Source organism: Euprymna scolopes, chromosome 4, assembly GCF_053919585.1.
Source record: "Euprymna scolopes isolate OS-2025 chromosome 4, ASM5391958v1, whole genome shotgun sequence".
Lineage (NCBI taxonomy): Eukaryota > Metazoa > Mollusca > Cephalopoda > Sepiida > Sepiolidae > Euprymna > Euprymna scolopes.
Genome location: NC_136485.1, coordinates 46829058 through 46847132, shown reverse-complemented (window position 1 = coordinate 46847132; position 18075 = coordinate 46829058). Strand labels below are relative to the sequence as shown.

At 34.1% G+C, this 18075-nt stretch overlaps 1 protein-coding gene across 1 annotated transcript in view; it reads right to left on the bottom strand.

The window, feature by feature from the left end:
• LOC145267265 (proline-rich protein PRCC-like) overlaps positions 1-18075 on the bottom strand; it is a 133052-nt gene that overhangs the window by 65767 nt on the left and 49210 nt on the right. Inside the window, exon 5 of the mRNA XM_080123289.1 lies at positions 6732-6830. Coding sequence (XP_079979415.1) covers positions 6732-6830 — 99 coding nt within the window. The remainder of the gene's footprint in view (positions 1-6731; positions 6831-18075) is intronic.

Here is an 18075-nt window from a genome sequence, read left to right as displayed (position 1 = left end):
TGCCCATCAACTCCCTGTATTTACTCCTATAACAGACAACACGCTATGCAACATACAAATATCTGTGCGTGAGGTCGCCAACCTAATCAAGAACCTTGATTCCAGTAAAGCAACTGGCCCAGACGGCATTCCAGTTATAGTGCTGAAAAAGCTCCAACGAGAACTTGCCCCCATACTTACAAAACTGTTTAAGCGCTGCCTTAAGGAGAAGTGCTTTCCAACACCTTGGAAAACCTCATCAGTATGCCCTGTATTTAAGAATTCAGGTGATAAGTCATCTTCCTCTCAGTACAGACCAATAAGTCTTCTGTGTGTCATAAGTAAGTTGTTGGAATCCATATTAAATAAAGAAGTAGTCAACCACCTCAACAGAAACAACCTTCTTAGTGACATGCAATATGGTTTCCGCTCTGCAAGATCTACAGCAGATGTGCTAACGGTTATATCTCATAGGATTAGTGAATCTCTTGACAAAGGTTTCCTTTCCAGTGCATTGCTCTTGATATATCGAAGGCCTTCGATAAGGTATTGCATAAGGGCCTACTTCACAAGATTTCCAGCTACGGTATTACTGGAAATGTTTTCTCAATCATTAAATCATTTCTCTCTGATAGGCTCATAAGAGTAGTGGTTGATGGGCAGAAATCAGAGGCCCACAGTATTAATGCTGGAGTCCGCCAGGGGTCCATCCTGGGCCCAACTCTCTTCCTGATCTACATCAATGATCTCCCAAAACACATACTTAAATCATTCGTTGACATCTATGCTGATGACACAACCATTTATGGCAACACATCAAAGGCTGTAAATGACAAAGTACTCTTTAATTCTCCCTCCTCTGATCTTGAGCGCGTGGTACACTGGGGGAAGACGTGGCTGGTCACTTTTAATGCATCCAAAACCAAGCTTCTATTTTTACATCACCAACGCTCTGATCTCCATCTGGCATCAATTGAAATGGATGGCTCTCGTCTTGGGGAGGCTCCATGTTTTGACAAGCTTCTGGGTTTGACCTTTACTCCTGATCTGAAATGGAACACGTACATCAAATCTGTTGCCAGGGACGCTGGGAAAATGGTGGGATCCTTTTACCGCTCCAGAAGATATCTCACTACTGATGCAATTCTCTATCTGTATAAAAGCCAAGTATGGAGTACTGCTGCTACATCTGGGCAGGAGCTGCTAAAAACAGTCTATCCTGCCTTGACAGAGTACAAAATAGACTTTGTGGTTTGGTGGGGGATGCCCTTTTCTCTTCCCTGCAGCCTCTATCCCACAGAAGAGACGTTGTGAGCCTGTCTTTGTTTTATCGTTATTTCCATGGCAAGTGCTCGTCTGAGCTCCAATCTCTCGTCCCCCCCTCGCCAATTTTTCACAAGAAACACCCATCTGGCTGAAACTACTGTCAATAATTTTCCCCACTCTTTATCTGTGCCTAAATCCAAACGTAGATTCCACAAGCAGAGCTTCTTTCTCAGAAGTGCACGATTGTGGAACTCTCTTCCATTTGCCTGTTTCCACCTGACTACAACTTGGATGCCTTCAAGTCCAACATAAACAAACTCCTGACAAACCGCCCCCTTAAGTAAGACACTCTATCAAATCTCCAATACTAATGATTACTACAATACTATCTCAATCACCCTTATCCCTGAGTGGCCTCCGAGCCTTGATAAGTGGTGACCCCCATGTAAAAAAAAGAAAAAAAAATTTGTTAAAAAAATTGTTAAAAAAAAAAAAAATTCTTCCCCCCAAAAATTGTTACAAAAATAAAATTCTTACAAAAAATAATATTACAAAAATAATAATGTAACAAAAAAAATCTAACAAAAAGAAAATTGTTACAAAAATCAAATTTTTACAAAAAATAATATTACAAAAATAATAATGTAACAAAAAAATTTGTTACAAAAATAAAATTCTTACAAAAAATAATATTACAAAAAATAATATTACAAAAAAAAATCTAACAAAAAGAAAATTGTTACAAAAATCAAATTTTTACAAAAAATAATATTACAAAAATAATAATGTAGCAAAAAAATTGTTACAAAAATAAAATTGTTACAAAAATAAAATTCTTACAAAAATAAAATTGTTACAAAAAAAATTGATACAAAAATAATTTTACAAAAACAATAATATTACAAAAAGATGTAACAAAAAAAACAAAATTGTTACAAAAACACACAAACACACACAAGTCACTTTTTTTAACTATTGAAAATAGTACTGTATATTAGGTACAATATAATATTTAATAGAGAATTGTCTCTGCAATAATGAATGCAAAATCTGCATGAATTAAAATATATTTAAGTGTATTTTACATGATCGGGTGCTCAGCTAGTTATAAGTAAAATACAAACTTTCTATTTGAAGAAGAGGAAAATATTTATATTTTTGTCCTTTCAATTATTTATTTTATTTTATTTTTTTTTCAACAAATCATTCCTCTCACAATTATTTCAAAAGAATTTCTGGCTATTAAAACGTGGTTATTTTTTCGTTATTTTCATCACTCGCTGTGCTTTCTCTCATCTGCCTTTACAGTTTTCCCTTTTACCTGACCACCATTTACATTTAGTGGAAGGGAGATAACTCAATTTCACAAAACAGCTGATGGCAAGTTTTTTTGTTTTTTTTTTAAACATCCTCTGTGTATTAATAAATCTCAAGTTTAGTCTGGTTTGGAATTCAGCAGCAGATCAAACTTCAGGTATACAGAGTTGAGATTCTTACCATCCTCATTTACACCTGTGAGACTTGGGCCATATATGCCAGACATACAAAGAAATTGAATTTTTTTCACATGACCTGTCTCCATAGAATTATGAAAATCAAATATTAAGACAAGATACCAGACACAGAGGCATTAGCCCAGTCAAACCTCCTATCAGTATATACCATACTGCAACAGTGTCAGCTTTGTTAAGCAAGTCATATATGCCACATGTCAGATTCAAGACTTCCATAAACAGCTCCATCACAGTGAGTTGACCAAAGGCCAAAGAACCGTAGGAGCACAGTCGAAATGATTCAAGGACAGTTTGAAGATGTCCTTTAAACAGTTTAGTTTGCATTCCAACTTGTGAGAAAACAAGCGTTACTACTAGCATATGGCAATTCACAAAGCAACCACAATTGCTAAATCTGCACATATTAAGGAAGGTGAGAGGAAATGTGATATTCAAACAGACGGAGAAGTCAGCAGCTCTGTTACAGAATCAATCCATAGGTTCCCCACATGCAGGAAATACATCAGAGTTTGGATCGGACTGACAAGCCATCTCTGGACCCACATAAGATCTATACAATCAAGGTCATCTTCGAATGTGATAGATGAACATCATCAGTATATCAATAAGATTCTGCAATCACTTGTGTGTCAGTGTAGGTGTGTGATTTTCGCTTCTTTGTGATTTTCATATTCTTTTTTTATTTATTATTAATCAAGTATTTCATGTGGATTTTTAATAAGTCGTCAGCTGGCCTATCAAATAATCGTTTTTAATGTTGTGTATATCTTCAAATTGCATGAATCAATAGAGTTTTTGTAGGGTTGTAATTCAAAGAAAGTAGACTGTAATAAGTCAGTTAATCTCCTTCTATCGATCTATATAATTTAATTATTCTCCAACGTCAAAATAAATCCACTGAAAGGGAAAATCTGGAGAAAAAAAAATGTTGCTTCTTTAGAATTACACTTATTTAAAAAAAAATAAAATAAATAAAATAAAAAAAAATTTTTTAAATAAAATAAAATAAAATAAAAAAATAAATAAAATAAAAAAAAACACACACAGAAAATTTTTTGTGCTGTACATATCACACGCCACAGACCGAAAATGTTATATTCCAAAAATCATATGAATTCATAAGATAGTTTTTTTTATCATTATTTAAGAAAATCAAAACATACAACAGGCTGAATAAGAGAGCTGCTGAGCAACATATTCATTTAGGATGTAGACAACTCACAAGGGCAGACAATTCAAATCGACTATTTCTTTTTTATTTTCACCTCTCCAGAAGCAAGAGCTCATCAATGACTGGCAAAAATAATTCATCGTTAAAAATTATAAAATTTGATTTTCCTTAATATAAAAATAAAACTATTTGGATCAATTTACATAATTTTTGGAATATAACATCTTTGTTTCATGATGAGTACATACTCCATAAAGATTTTTCTTTCTTTTTTTTTTTTTTTTTTAAATAGGCAATACTAAATAAGCACCAAACTTTTTTTTTATCATAGTACATCAAGCATTGTTAATGGATACTTTACTTATCCAGATAGCAAAGCCTTAGATCCTTTTATATTTAAAGAGATTATTACACAGAAATGATGACAATAAATTGTTAGGTAGTGTAGTGAGACTATCTACCACACACCGGGTCCCTAGTAATGAATAGAGGAACAATCTTCAGATATAGACGTTAGCTGTGAATACATAATAAGCAGTCCTGGTCCAGCTGGTAGTCTACTCAGTGGGTGTACGTGGAATGAGCTCGTCAGATATATCTCCATAAAATGTATACAGATAGCTGGTGTAAAGTTTAGAAATGACAGGCATTGGTCAAATGCGGACTGGTAATCTTGGTGAAGAACATAAAAAAGCATTGGACAAGGTATGGCATTTTCCATGATTTTTTTACTTCAAAAAAACTTTCAGCGATATTTTCAAGTGTGCAGCTAATTAAAATCTGCATATTAATAAAAAAAAAGAACAAATGAAGAAGTGTGAAGGGCCAACATTGCCTTCACATTTTCGCCAAGTTTCAGAAAAATCTAATTGAAGGAGCAAAAGTTATGGGGTAAAAAGTGTAATTTTTTGCAATTAGGGGGCATTTGTGAACCCTTTGGAGCTCCTGGAACACTGAATCCCTGTGAAAATGGACAAACGGTGCAGTTTCATGCCTTAAGACATGTATATTTGAATTCAGTATCATGGAAAACACCACTATATAGACATACATATCAAGTTTTTGAGTAATATGAAAAAAGGCCTCCAAAAAGGCATGTTTTTTTTAGCCCTAAAAGTCCAAGAAAATTTTGCCAGGGTCACCCATACTGAATTTATATTAAGAACAATGGCCTCCACATTTTGCCCAAGTTTCTGGAAAATCTAATGGATGGATCAAACACTATGGGGCAAAAAGTGTCATTTTGGGGCATTTAGGGCATTTTTGACGTCTTTTGAGCCCCTGAGGACACCGAATCACAGTGTAAATGGATTACAGCGCAGTTTTAGGCCTTAACACATGTATGTTTGAGTTGACCACCATGAAAATATACCATATATAGTCAGGCATATCAATTTTTTGTTGAGAAATATGAAAAAAGAGCCACAAAAAGGGGCGTTTTTAGCACTGAAGGTCCCCAAGGACGCGAACTAGAATTTTGCCATTTTGGATTTATAATAAGAACAATGGGCTCCACATTTTGGCCAAGTTTCAGAAAAATCTAATGGATGGATCAAAAGTTATGGGGCAAAATGTGTCATTTTTGGCCACTTTGGGGCATTTTTGACCTCTTTTGAGTCCCTCATGCAACAGGAACTTTCACAAAAAAAAAGTTTTTTTTTACTGTGCACATCTATTTAATGAAATACAATTTGTGGAAAAATTGCAGGAAAAACTAATGGACGGTTATCTAGCAATTGTCTAGACTAACGGACGCACAGACGCCACTAAAAACATAGGTACCTCTCCAATAAATCGGGGGGTCCAAAAAACATAATAATAATTAAAGAAAGTAATTAAATAGAGTCATCTTGATGACATTCTTTGCTTATGTAAAACAGATAAATTTTCATATATGTTCAAATTCAATCTTAATTGATTTTCCATAAAAATTATCAATTTGTAAGACAAAATCCATAAAAATCAGTCTTATTCATGATAATCTATATTAGAACGCCTTCTTATAGCACAGTCTCCATCTCTGACTGAATGGATATTGACAAATATTTGATGTTTTTATAGATTGGGGAACAAAACTAAATCAACGATATATGAAAATATATATAGAATAACATTCTAACCTATACATGAGAATATGAAAATGTATTTAAAACGAAATAAGTGAAAATACATATTTTTCTTGCAGAAACTGATAAGTATTAAATACAATAAAGAGATGATTGATGCGTCTGATTTGCTTTGGTTGTTCTGTTTAACGGCACATCAATCGTTTTGGGATTATTTAATGCTGAATCTAGTAATTTTAGAAAAAGTTTTTATGCTTCAAGTTCTTTATATTTTCAGATATTTATTCATAGCATTTGGTTTGGTAGTTTTGTAGAGGAAAATTTTTGTTTTTGCTTTCTTTTACTTTGCAGAACATGATTGAGTTATGCAAAGGAAAAAAACAGCAACAACAACATCAATGTTTGGTGCATTTTAGGTCAGGAAGCCAATATCTCCAGACAGCTTGATCTGGTAGCACCAAGAAATGTCTGGTAAATGCTACGATTCGCATAACATTGAAACCGAAACAGTGACACTGAATGCAGATCACACTGCAATCTTTATTCAATCTACTCTAGAGATTGAATAAAGAATTTAGTTCAAATTTTAATTTCTTTTTTAGTTACTCCTGCTGATTTTAATATTGGAATTCTGGTATAATATATTGTCTTCTTGTCTTGTGAAATGTCTTTCTAATATAGAACATTAGGATCATGCTACTTTCTAGGCAGATCTTGTAAAATTGTAAAACCTACCTGTTCATCTTGTAAAAGACTATCCATATTGGATAAGTCTTGATCTGAATGGGTCGGTTGGGGTTCAAAAGAAGGTTGCTGGTAATAAGGCTCTTCAGGCTATAAAAAATATAAAAATAAAAAGGATTAGCATTAATATTACTTCCTATAAGATGTCAGTGGCCCCTTTTATTCATAGCATGTTTTTATAATTATAAGTGCTAAAAGGTTTGTATTTTTTTAAATAAGTTCATATATTTTTGTGTGGAGAGAAAAGTTCGACAAATTTACAAGTATAACACAGACAGAAAATAAGCAAGAATTTTTCTTCAAAACAAAATAAAAATAACAATTTTGAAAAAAAAAGATTTTTAAAAGCATCAAACAAGAATGAGTCTTTCTTTGATTTTATTTTTTTTATATATTCTTTTGTCAGTAATGTTGTCGGATATAAATGGTAACATATGAACTGACTTTAATGAGATTTTTGGCTGTTTTGAATATTTCATCGAATAAATATTTATCAAATGTATAAAAAAAAACGAAAACAAAGACAAATAGAAGAGTTATCTTTCCAAAGAAACAAGACAGCCTGAATATTTAAGACATCTTAAAAAAAAAAAAAAAAAATTCAAGTCAATAATTTTTTAACTTATCAAAATATTATTTTTTAATCTTATATATTCAGGATTATAGAAATAAACTTCTATTCGTTCATTTTGTTAGCCACATAACAAATATTTATTTGTTGACAAGTTCAAAAATACTATAATGACCAATAGACAAAAACAAATCAGTGTGTCCCTCAGGGGTCCATCCTGGGCCCAACTATTTTCCTGATCTACATTAATGATCTTCCAAATCACATCCTTACATCATTTGTAGACATTTATGCTGACGACACTACCATTTATAGTAGCACATCTAAGACAGTAAACGACCAAGTTCTCTCCAATTCTCTCTCCTCTGATCTTGAGCACGTAGTACAATGGGGGAAGTAGTGGCTGGTTACTTTTAATGCATCTAAAACCAAGCTTCTCTCTTTACATCATCAACATTCTGATCCACATCTGGCATCAATTGAAATGAATGGCTCTCGTCTTCAGGAGGCCTCAAGTTTTGACAAGCTTCTGGGCTTGACCATTACTCCTGATCTTAAATGGAACATTTACATCAAATCTGTTGCCAAGGCCGCTGGAAAAATGGTGGGATCTTTCTATCGATCCGATAAATATTTCACTGCTGATGCTATTCTCTATCTATATAAGAGCCAGGTACGTCCAAGGATGGAATACTGTTGCCACATCTGGGCAGGAGCTGCTAGAAAGGACTTGTTCTGCCTTGATAGAGTTCAAAATAGACTTTGTAGCCTCGTAGGAGATGTCCTTTTCTCTTCCTTGCAACCTCTATCTCACAGAAGAGATGTTGCAAGTTTGTCTCTGATGTATCGTCATTTTCATGGAAAGTGTTTGACTGACCTTCAATCTATGGTCCCCCCTCGCCAAACTTTCACAAGAAACACTCGTCTAGCTGTAAACACTATCAATAATTCCCCCCACTCTTTATCTGTGCCTAAACCTAAATGTAGATTCCATGAACAAAGCTTCTTTCTTAAAACTGCACGCCTGTAGAATTGTCTTCCGTTTTCCTGCTTTCCGGCTGACTACAATATTTTTTTTTTTTTTTTTTTTTTACATGGGTGTCACCACTTATCAAGGCCCAGAGGCCACTCAAGGATAAGAGTTAATAGGTATACATTAGTCATTGTGATTTTAGCATAGTAAACAGTGGGAATTTTGTAACTTGGATTAGTTAGGGGGACGATTCAATTAGAACTTGTTCACATTGGACTTTTTCTTTTTTTTTTTTTTTTTTCATAGGTATCAACACATTATCAAGGCCAAGAGGCCACTCAAGGATAAGGGTTAAAGAGTGTACAGTAGAAATTGGACAATATAATAATCATTAGTAATGAAAATTTGTTAAATTTGATAACTTATATGGAACGGCTCATCAAGAACTTATTTACGTTAGACTTGAAGACAACCATATTGTAGTCAGCCGGATATGGTTGTGTTCAAATCTAACGTAAATAAGTTCTTGATGAGCCGTTCCATATAAGTTATCAAATTTACCAAATTTTCATTACTAATGATTACTATATTGTCCAATTCCTACTGTACACTCTTTAACCCTTATCCTTGAGTGGCCTCTTGGCCTTGATAATGTGGTGATGCCTATGTAAAAAAAAAAAAAAAAAAAAAAATCTGATCATGTGGATGTGACAAAATCATGGAGATGCGGTTTTATTGGAAGACGGTGAGAAACATCTTATGGTAGGCATTTATCTCCCTCTCGCCACAGGAAGATGTAACACAAGGTCAGAAAGTGGAGATGTAGTTATGCAAGAAGAACACTTTAGGGTTTAAACATGTTCCTCACAGTTAGGACACAGTTTACTCATTTCAAAACTATCTTGCTTAGATGTGCTTATGTATATATTCTAAACGTTGAATGCTTGAGTCAAACAAAAAGGTGAATGTATTTTCAGATAGACAAGTTCTCCGTGTCGAAGCACACGTGACAAAACTCTGCCTTGTTCCATTTTTGATGTTATCGCAAACAAACATTCTTCAACTGACACCAGATTGCAAAGTACACCATACCGACATTGTGCCAACAAAAAAATTATTCCCAACTGAAGAAATGCTGGCTTTTTATATTGTCAAACCCAACTGTGTCTAAATTTTCATGAGACACGTTTTTGTCTCGTGTTGGTCAGGTTTCGAGTTTAAGACGTTTTTTTCTTTTTCTTTTTTTAAGCGAATGACACCCGCACTAATCATACACACTACAATTTTCCCAAAACACACACACACACATATATATATATATATATATATATATATATATATATATATATATATATACGTTTTATTTTTTATTACCGTATCTTTCTGTTAAGTTACATGATTGTTTCAGCTACCTGGCCGTTTTTTTGGTCGTCTGTAGCTCCCTCAGACTTTTACAGGTAATAAAAAATAAAACACATATTTGCTCTACAACAGTATTAAGCACTTTCTCCAGTTTTTATTAATTACCATTTCGACTATATATATATATATATATATATATATATACCTATAAAGTTAAGTTTTTTCTCACTCTGACATTGATATTAAAAGCCTACCTTTTTATTAAAAAATTATTAAAACAAACTTTTTAATATACTCAATCATAAATATGCAAGTGACTACATGACAGTTAACTAATTTGCATATTCCTTTGGAAAACGTGCATTAATTAATTACTTATTCATTTTTTATGGTTTCTTATAAGATGATTGGTTTCATTTCACTATTATGCTGAATTCTATTTATGCATAGTTTTTACATTTTGCATAAGTAATTTAAGATTAAACTGCTCCAGCACACGGAAATATTTTTATATATATCTAAAAGTGATCTTCTTGGTATACATGCAAAAAGTCTTTACCAAACTCCTTTCTAAATGGTTGGTCTACAGATTTGAAATTTGATATATAGGGTATTTGGACCTGTAGCACACTTTCAATTTGGTTTTTAGCCAGCAAAAATTGCTGCTAAAAGGTCAAAATTAAAAACAAAACAGTTGACCTTAACAGGAGTAGTCGACTAAATCTGTTTACATGCACAAATCTACGTTCATAAGTTAAACAACAGTATTTTTTAAACTATCTGTATGCATATGGGCACGGCTCAGACAGTAAAGAATGAGGTTGGCAAGTTGTATGTTTTGGTTTCGATTCTAGCTGATGGCACCCAAGTCATTTTTATTTTTTAAATTTCAATATCACTACTATATATTAGGTACAATATAATAATCAATAGAGAGTTGGTTCTATAATAATGAATACATCATCTGCATTAATTAAAATATCATATTTAAGCATTTCCGGGCTGTTGGAAATCTGCTTCTGTTGTACCAGTATTCAAGAATTCTGGCGAAAGAACTGACCCATCAAATTATCGCCCCATTAGCCTCCTCCCACTTTTTGCCAAAATATTTGAGACCATAATTAACCATGCTCTAGTCCATCATCTTACAGATGCTAAACTACTGACTGACAAACAATATGGATTTAGACAAGCCCGTTCCACAGCAGACATCCTCACTGTGATCTCTGAACGTATATACCATTCACTGGACAAAGCGGGGGAAGGCAGAGCGGTAGCTCTAGATATATCTAAGGCTTTTGACAGGGTATGGCATGAGGGTCTCCTCAGTAAAATCAGATCATACGGTATCACTGGTAGAATACTTAACATAATTAAATCCTTCTTAGATAAGAGAAAAATCCAGGTAGTCCTCGACGGTCGCACATCTAAACAATATGATATAAATGCGGGAGTGCCCCAGGGTTCTATCCTTGGACCTCTATTGTTCCTGATATTCATAAATGACCTCCCCGACAACATTGCCTCTGAGATGGGTATATATGCTGATGACACTACACTCTATGGCAGACACGACAGGAAGACGAATGAACACATTTCTAAAGAAATGGCAGAAACACTAGAGGAAGACCTCCAATCTGTAGTGGAATGGGGACAAAAGTGGTTGGTCGCGTTCAATGCTGCCAAGACTAAACTAGTTTCATTCAATAATTACAAGAAACCCTCTCTACCACCCATAGCAATGGCCAACGACTCTTTATCTGAGAGTCCATCTTTCAAACTCCTTGGCCTAACGTTCACAGGAAACATGAGTTGGAACAATTACATTGAAGGCATTGCCAGGGCCGCCGCAAGAAAGGTAGGCTCTCTCTACCGTGCTAGAAAACTACTAACACCTGAAAGTATCCTGTACCTCTATAAGGCCACCATTCGCTCATGTATGGAGTATTGCTGCCACATCTGGGCTGGTGCATCTGCTACTAGTCTCTCGCTCCTTGACAAGGTTCAAAAGAGAGTCGCAAACCTGATAGGCCCTGAACTGGCATCTAAGCTTCAGCCTCTGTCCCATCGACGAAATGTTGCATCCCTCTGCCTTTTCTACAAGTATTTTAGTGGTGAATGCTCTGACGAACTGCAATCACTTGTGCCCCCACGACGCGAGCACCCTCGACAAACCCGACAGGCTACTAGATCCCACCCCCACACTGTAGAGGTCCCTAGATGTAAAAGATCTTTTTACTCCAATAGTTTCTTCCCCAGAACCGCAAGACTCTGGAATTCTATTCCAGGTCCCTGCTTCCCCAACAGTACTGACATGCAGAAGTTCAAGTGTAACGTGAACCGACACCTTGCTGCCCAAATCCGTACATAGTACCCCAGTAGTTGTTGCCCCTGATAGTAGCCCCCTACACCAAAGTGGCAATTTGCCTTGTTTGGGGTGAAAATGTAATAAAAAAAAAATATATATATATCATATGATCGGGAAATGCCTGGCCGCCTGCTAGCTCTATGATATAACTAGACAACTCATGTCACTAAGTAAACAACATGGTTCAAAGCTTGTTTCTGGCTTGTACACACTTTTCAACTTTATAGTGTTCATCATCTCCATCTCTACTATTATATAAAAGTGTGTGTGTGTGAGAGAGAGAGAGAGAGAGAGAGAGAGAGAGTTCCTCATAGTTTTTTTTTCTTTTACTCCTGTTCACCCCTTACAAAGCATATCGCCACTTGGACGTAAAGGGCTACTATTTGGGTCCATGCCTAGGAAAGATTAACAAGATATTTGTTTATATTACATTTAAACTTCTGCATATCAGTACAGCCAGGGAAGCAGGCAGCAGAAATGGAATTCCAAAGTCTAGATGTTTGAGGGAAGCAACTATTAGAATAGAAAGCTTTCTGGCATTTAGGGACAACAATAGTGAGGGGGTGAGATCTTATTGCTAAGCGGGTTTGTCGGGGATGTGTACGTTGAGGGGGTACAAATGAAACAAGTTCATCAGAACACATTCCATTAAAATATTTGTAAAGCAGGCACAGTGATGCAAGGTTACAAAACAGCTGAGTCTATCTTTTACAAATTTTACACAAAGATAATTTATATTTCTGGCAGTGCTCTTAGATATGTTTTATAAAGAAACCCATCCGATAAGTATGGAAAATTGGAAAAATCCAATGTTAAATATATGTAGTCTTTCTTCTCTAATAGATTCAAAAAGAATTTTTTTTTAGGGGAATATTTTATGTTACACTGGTGTAATCTTGGTCGATGTACATAAAATATTCCCCTTCTTTTTTGTCTATAAGAGAAGAAAGACTATTTTTAAGATTGTCAATCCCAAATATCAGCTGACATGATATTGTAAACAAACACAGACGGAATTTGATGAACGACATTATCATTATTATTTTCTAATTTTCTTTTGTGAATTAGTCCACCGGGCAAATTTTGCATAAATTAAAATATCATGTTTAAGCGTATTGTACGACTGGGCAATGCCAGGCATCTAGCTAGTTTTTATATATCTTAAAAATGTAACAAAATGGGGGTCTATTCATGTAACAACCTTATTTTAAAAAATTTTTTTTTTACAAAGGAGTCGCCACTTATCAAGGTCCAGAAGCCACTCGAGGATAAGAGTTAATGAGTGTACAGTAGTCAATGGGAATATGTCGTAGTAATCGTTAGAAGTGGAAATTTGGTAAATTGGATTACTTAAGGGGATGGCTCATCAAGAATTTGTTCACATTGGACTTGAAGACAACCATAATCCAGTTGGAAAGCAAGAAAATGGAACAGAGTTCCACAGGCATGCAGTTCTAAGAAAGAAGCTTTGTTCATGAAATCTACATTTAGGTTTAAGCACAGTGGGGGGAATTATTGATAGTGGTTTCAGCTAGACTAGTGTTTTTTGTGAAAGTCAGGACGGGGAGGGGAGGACCATAGATTGGAGCTTAGACGAGCATTTGCCATAAAAATAACAATAAAGCAAAGGCAGGCTCACAACGTCTCTTCTGTGGGAAAAAGGTTGCAAGGAAGAGAAAAGGGCATCCCCCACTAGGCTACAAAATCTATTTTGAACTTTGTCAAGGCAGAATAAGCTGCTTTTAAGAGCTCCTGCCTAGATGTGGCAACAATACTCCATTCTTGGATGTACTTTGCTCTTATGCAGGTAGAGAATTGCATCAACAGTGAAATATCTACTGGAGCAGTAGAACAATTCCACCATTTTTCCAGCAGCGTTGGCAACAGATTTGATGTACATATTCCATCTCAGATACGAGTAAAGGTGAGACCTAGAAGCTTGTCAAAACATGGAGCCTCCCCAAGACAAGAACCATTCATTTCGATTGATGCCAGATGGAGATCAGAGCATTGATGATGGAAAGATAGAAGCTTGGTTTTAGATGCATTAAAATTAACCAGCCACCTCTTTCCCCATTGCACCATGTGATCAAGATCAGAGGAGAGAGAATCAGAAAGAACGTGGTCGTTTACAGCCTTTACGTAGTAGTATCATCAGCATAAATGCCTACAAAAGATCTTAGGATGTGATTTAGGAGATCATTTAAGTAGATCAGGAAGAGAGTTGGGCCCAGGATTGATCCTTGAGGGACACCAGCATAAATACGGTGAGCTTCTGATTTCTGGCCATCAACCACAACTCTTATGAATCTATCAGACAGAAATGATTTAATAATTGAGAAGACATTTCCAGTTCTACCGTAGCTGGAGATTTTGTTGAGTAGAACTTTATACTATACCCTATCAAAGGCCTTTGACATGTCAAGGGCAATTGCCCTAGAAAGGAAGCCTCCATCGAGAGATTCGCTAATTCTATGAGATTACTGTTAGCACATCTGCTGTAGATCCAGCAGAATGGAAGTTTAAGTGTTTCTGATTTTTTTTTTTAATATTCTTATTTTCTTCATTCACTTGCTATCTCATACATTCTAACTAGAGAGATCTTTTTAAGATTCTAATCATCTCTTTAAATGCAATTGTTTTTATCTCATACTACTTATACTTCGTTCGGCTATTACTGCGGATCAGTTGTGCTGGTTCAACCCATTGAGTTGACTGCATCTTGAATTGAGGTTCTTTAGCTGTCCATCGCAACTGAAGACCAGGATCAAGATGGTAAACTTATTCTAACCGAGAGATCTTTTAAGATTCTAACCATCCCTTTAAATGCAATTATTTTTTATCTCTCTCGCACTTGATTCACCAAATGTATTTGCCAGATTGTTTCTGAAATTCTTTTTCATAAGTCTGGTTGCTTCTTTGATTACTGAAACGATAGAGATCTTTCTAAGATTCCATTTTTTTTTTCATGTTATTCGTGGTATTTCTATCTTTCTCTCTTCCCTATCCTCAGGTTTCTCTGTCCAGCCCATTCCTCTCTGGACTCACACACACACACTCATAGAATTTGAGGAATGAGTTAGTGTAAGGAAAAATGTCTGAAAAAAAAAAAAAATCAAAGTTCCTTCTCTTTATTTTGTGACTGGAAACAAACTACATACACATCCACCTCAACAATATCAGTATCAATCTAGAGTCAAAAGAATAAATATTTTTTAATATAAATTTTAGATATTATTCATTCTCAGCAACACTGATTAAGAATTATCAACTTTGTGGCTCTTTGTTTTGTAGTTTTTTTTTTTAACTTTTAGCTGGACACACACGCACAGACAATTGTTCTTTATAGAAATTTATGTTTATTCAGATGTACAGAATTCAATCCTAAACTAATTAATCCAGCGTTATCAATTTTTAAACACAGCTGCAAGGTGTAAAGGTCGGTAATATGGGCTATATTTAGTTTTAGCAAAAAGGGAAAAGATAAGAAAGATGTTCTTTGCAAAAATTCAGATATTTCCAATTTTTGTGAAATTTTAAATATAAGTATTAGACATCATTTAATAAATATTCCCTAAATTTAAAATATTTTCGATTATTTTTTAGTGTTAGGGTTAAATTTAAAGGGTTTTAAGGGAGGGGCATAACATGAGCACAACCTCCCATTTTGAAATTCAAATATTTCAGATTTGCATTAAATTTGATTTATAGTCATTAGACATCAATAAATCAAGATTACCTGAATTTTAATTTCTTCTTAAGATCACTTAAGCTTAAGCCTTACATATTACATATTTTTTAGAATCAAAATGAAAATTTGACCCACATTAGAATAAGTATTATGAATTTAAGGCTTAGTAGCATTATATCTAAGCTAGCAGGGAGACCCAACGTTGCCCGGGAATTACTGATAATCAACGAATGTTTGACATTCCCATATTTTTATTGTCATTGAAATTAGTGAAATCGCCCATTTTTCAATCAAACTGATTGATTGCCTGCTCTAGTTGGGGACCCATCATGGTGCACTGCAAGGAAGATTAACATGCCTCCCCACAGTGACTTCGTTCACAATACATTGCAGTCTACATTGCACTGTAGAGAATCTATTGTTGATTTTATAAAATTTTTATATATAACTTGAATTAAAGTTTAAAATGCAAAAGGCAAGTATCATGGTTCAATTGTCCTCTAAACAGAAACATTCATTTCGAATGCATCCCTATCATAGCAAAGAACCTACTGTTGATTTTATATGCCTGGTTTTACTGCTTGTGTGGTAATAAAACTTCTCAAATGCACTTGTGATGTTAGGCTGTATAAGATGTTTACTTTGGTCCAAATCGTCTGTTCCTTCTTTCATCGGATTTTTTCGATTCTCAATACATTTCAAAGACATTCCGATACAAAACCTATCTAAAAACACTGCCGGATACATCAAGTACATTCAGGTCTCTACATTGCGAGTGAAACAGTCGCATTTGCGAATGATTTTTCAAAGTGGTGACTAGAAATAATAAAACGCTTATCTTTTGGCAATTGTATTTCTTTCACTTACAATCTTCCAAAGTTCACTACTGAGTGAAAAATATTTTTTCAAATTTTTTTTTTAATAAAACGAACAAAATTAAATTATTTAAACAATAAAAGTTTAATAGAACAATATACATTTTTTTAACAAAAGCTGTTTAAAAAATATCTGAAGAAATTAGATTGTTTATACCTTCAAGTATCAACATAAAATTTGTTGTATATTTAAAATTACACTTGTTAAAAAAACACACACAGAAAAATCTTTATGATGTACATACTCGTCACAGAACGAAGATGTCATATTCTAAAAATCATTTGGGTTTGGCTAGTAAACGAAAATATTTAGTTGTCAAAGGTCAACTAAAGATAAATTTGTCCATAGAGCCCTGACATTTCTGTAAAATTTCATAAAAATCGGCCTAGCCGTTTCAGAGTCCATAGGGAATAAACTTACACATGCACACACAAAGTTCCTTTTATATAATAGATGGATAGATAGATAGATAGATAGATAGATAGATGGATGGATGGATGGATGGATGGATAGATAGATAGATAGATAGATAGATAGATAGATAGATAGATAGATAGATGGATGGATGGATGGATGGATAGATAGATAGATGAATGGATAGAGAGTTGGATAGATAGATAGATAGATAGATAGATAGATAGATAGATAGATAGATAGATTTCAATCTTCATAAGAGAACAAAAATGGTGCAAAACTGTTCAAGGAATTAATTTTACCCACCCTGAGACAGGTATTCTTCTAGTTTTGTTTTTATTTATAAAATGATTGCAATATATCCAATATATGAAAGTATCAAGATTAAATCAAATAAGTATTCTTTGTGAAACATCGGCAAATAGAATAAAAAGACACATTAAGAATAAAAGTTACGAAAAATAATCCATGTAAAAAAACAAAAGAAACATTAATCTTTTAAAGTGGAAAAAAAAATTTATAGTAAGTAAAAGTTTGTTTTTTTTCTTCTTTTTTAATATTTCATTTTATTTATTTTACTTTTCTTATTTTTAAACTTTCTTGCGATATTGCTTTTGAATCATATTTAATTACATTAATGGAATTTTCTGTTCTTTTTCACACAATAAAAGAAGAGAAACACTCCTCAGCTTGATAATCAGACAATATAATGAGAAAAAGAAATCACCAGGTTTGGACAATTTTTACAGGCTTGAACATAAGTTTTACAAATACTTTCGGGGAACACCCAGCAAAAATTAGCTTTTACCAACTTGTTTTCACAAAAACGACAGCTGACAAGTTTAATTTTTATATAATGCTCAAGAAATATAAACATGGAGAAATCAAATTCCCTCAACCAAAAATAAGTCTCTTTTCTGTGCCAGAGTTTGTTTGGTTTGGTTTGGTTTGGTTTGGTTTGGTTTGGTTGTTTGATTTTATAACATACTAGCAGACAGCTCAGTGTTGCCCGGTCATAAAATATGAATAATATTATACTTTAATTAATTCAGATTTTTTATTTATTATAAACAGATATAC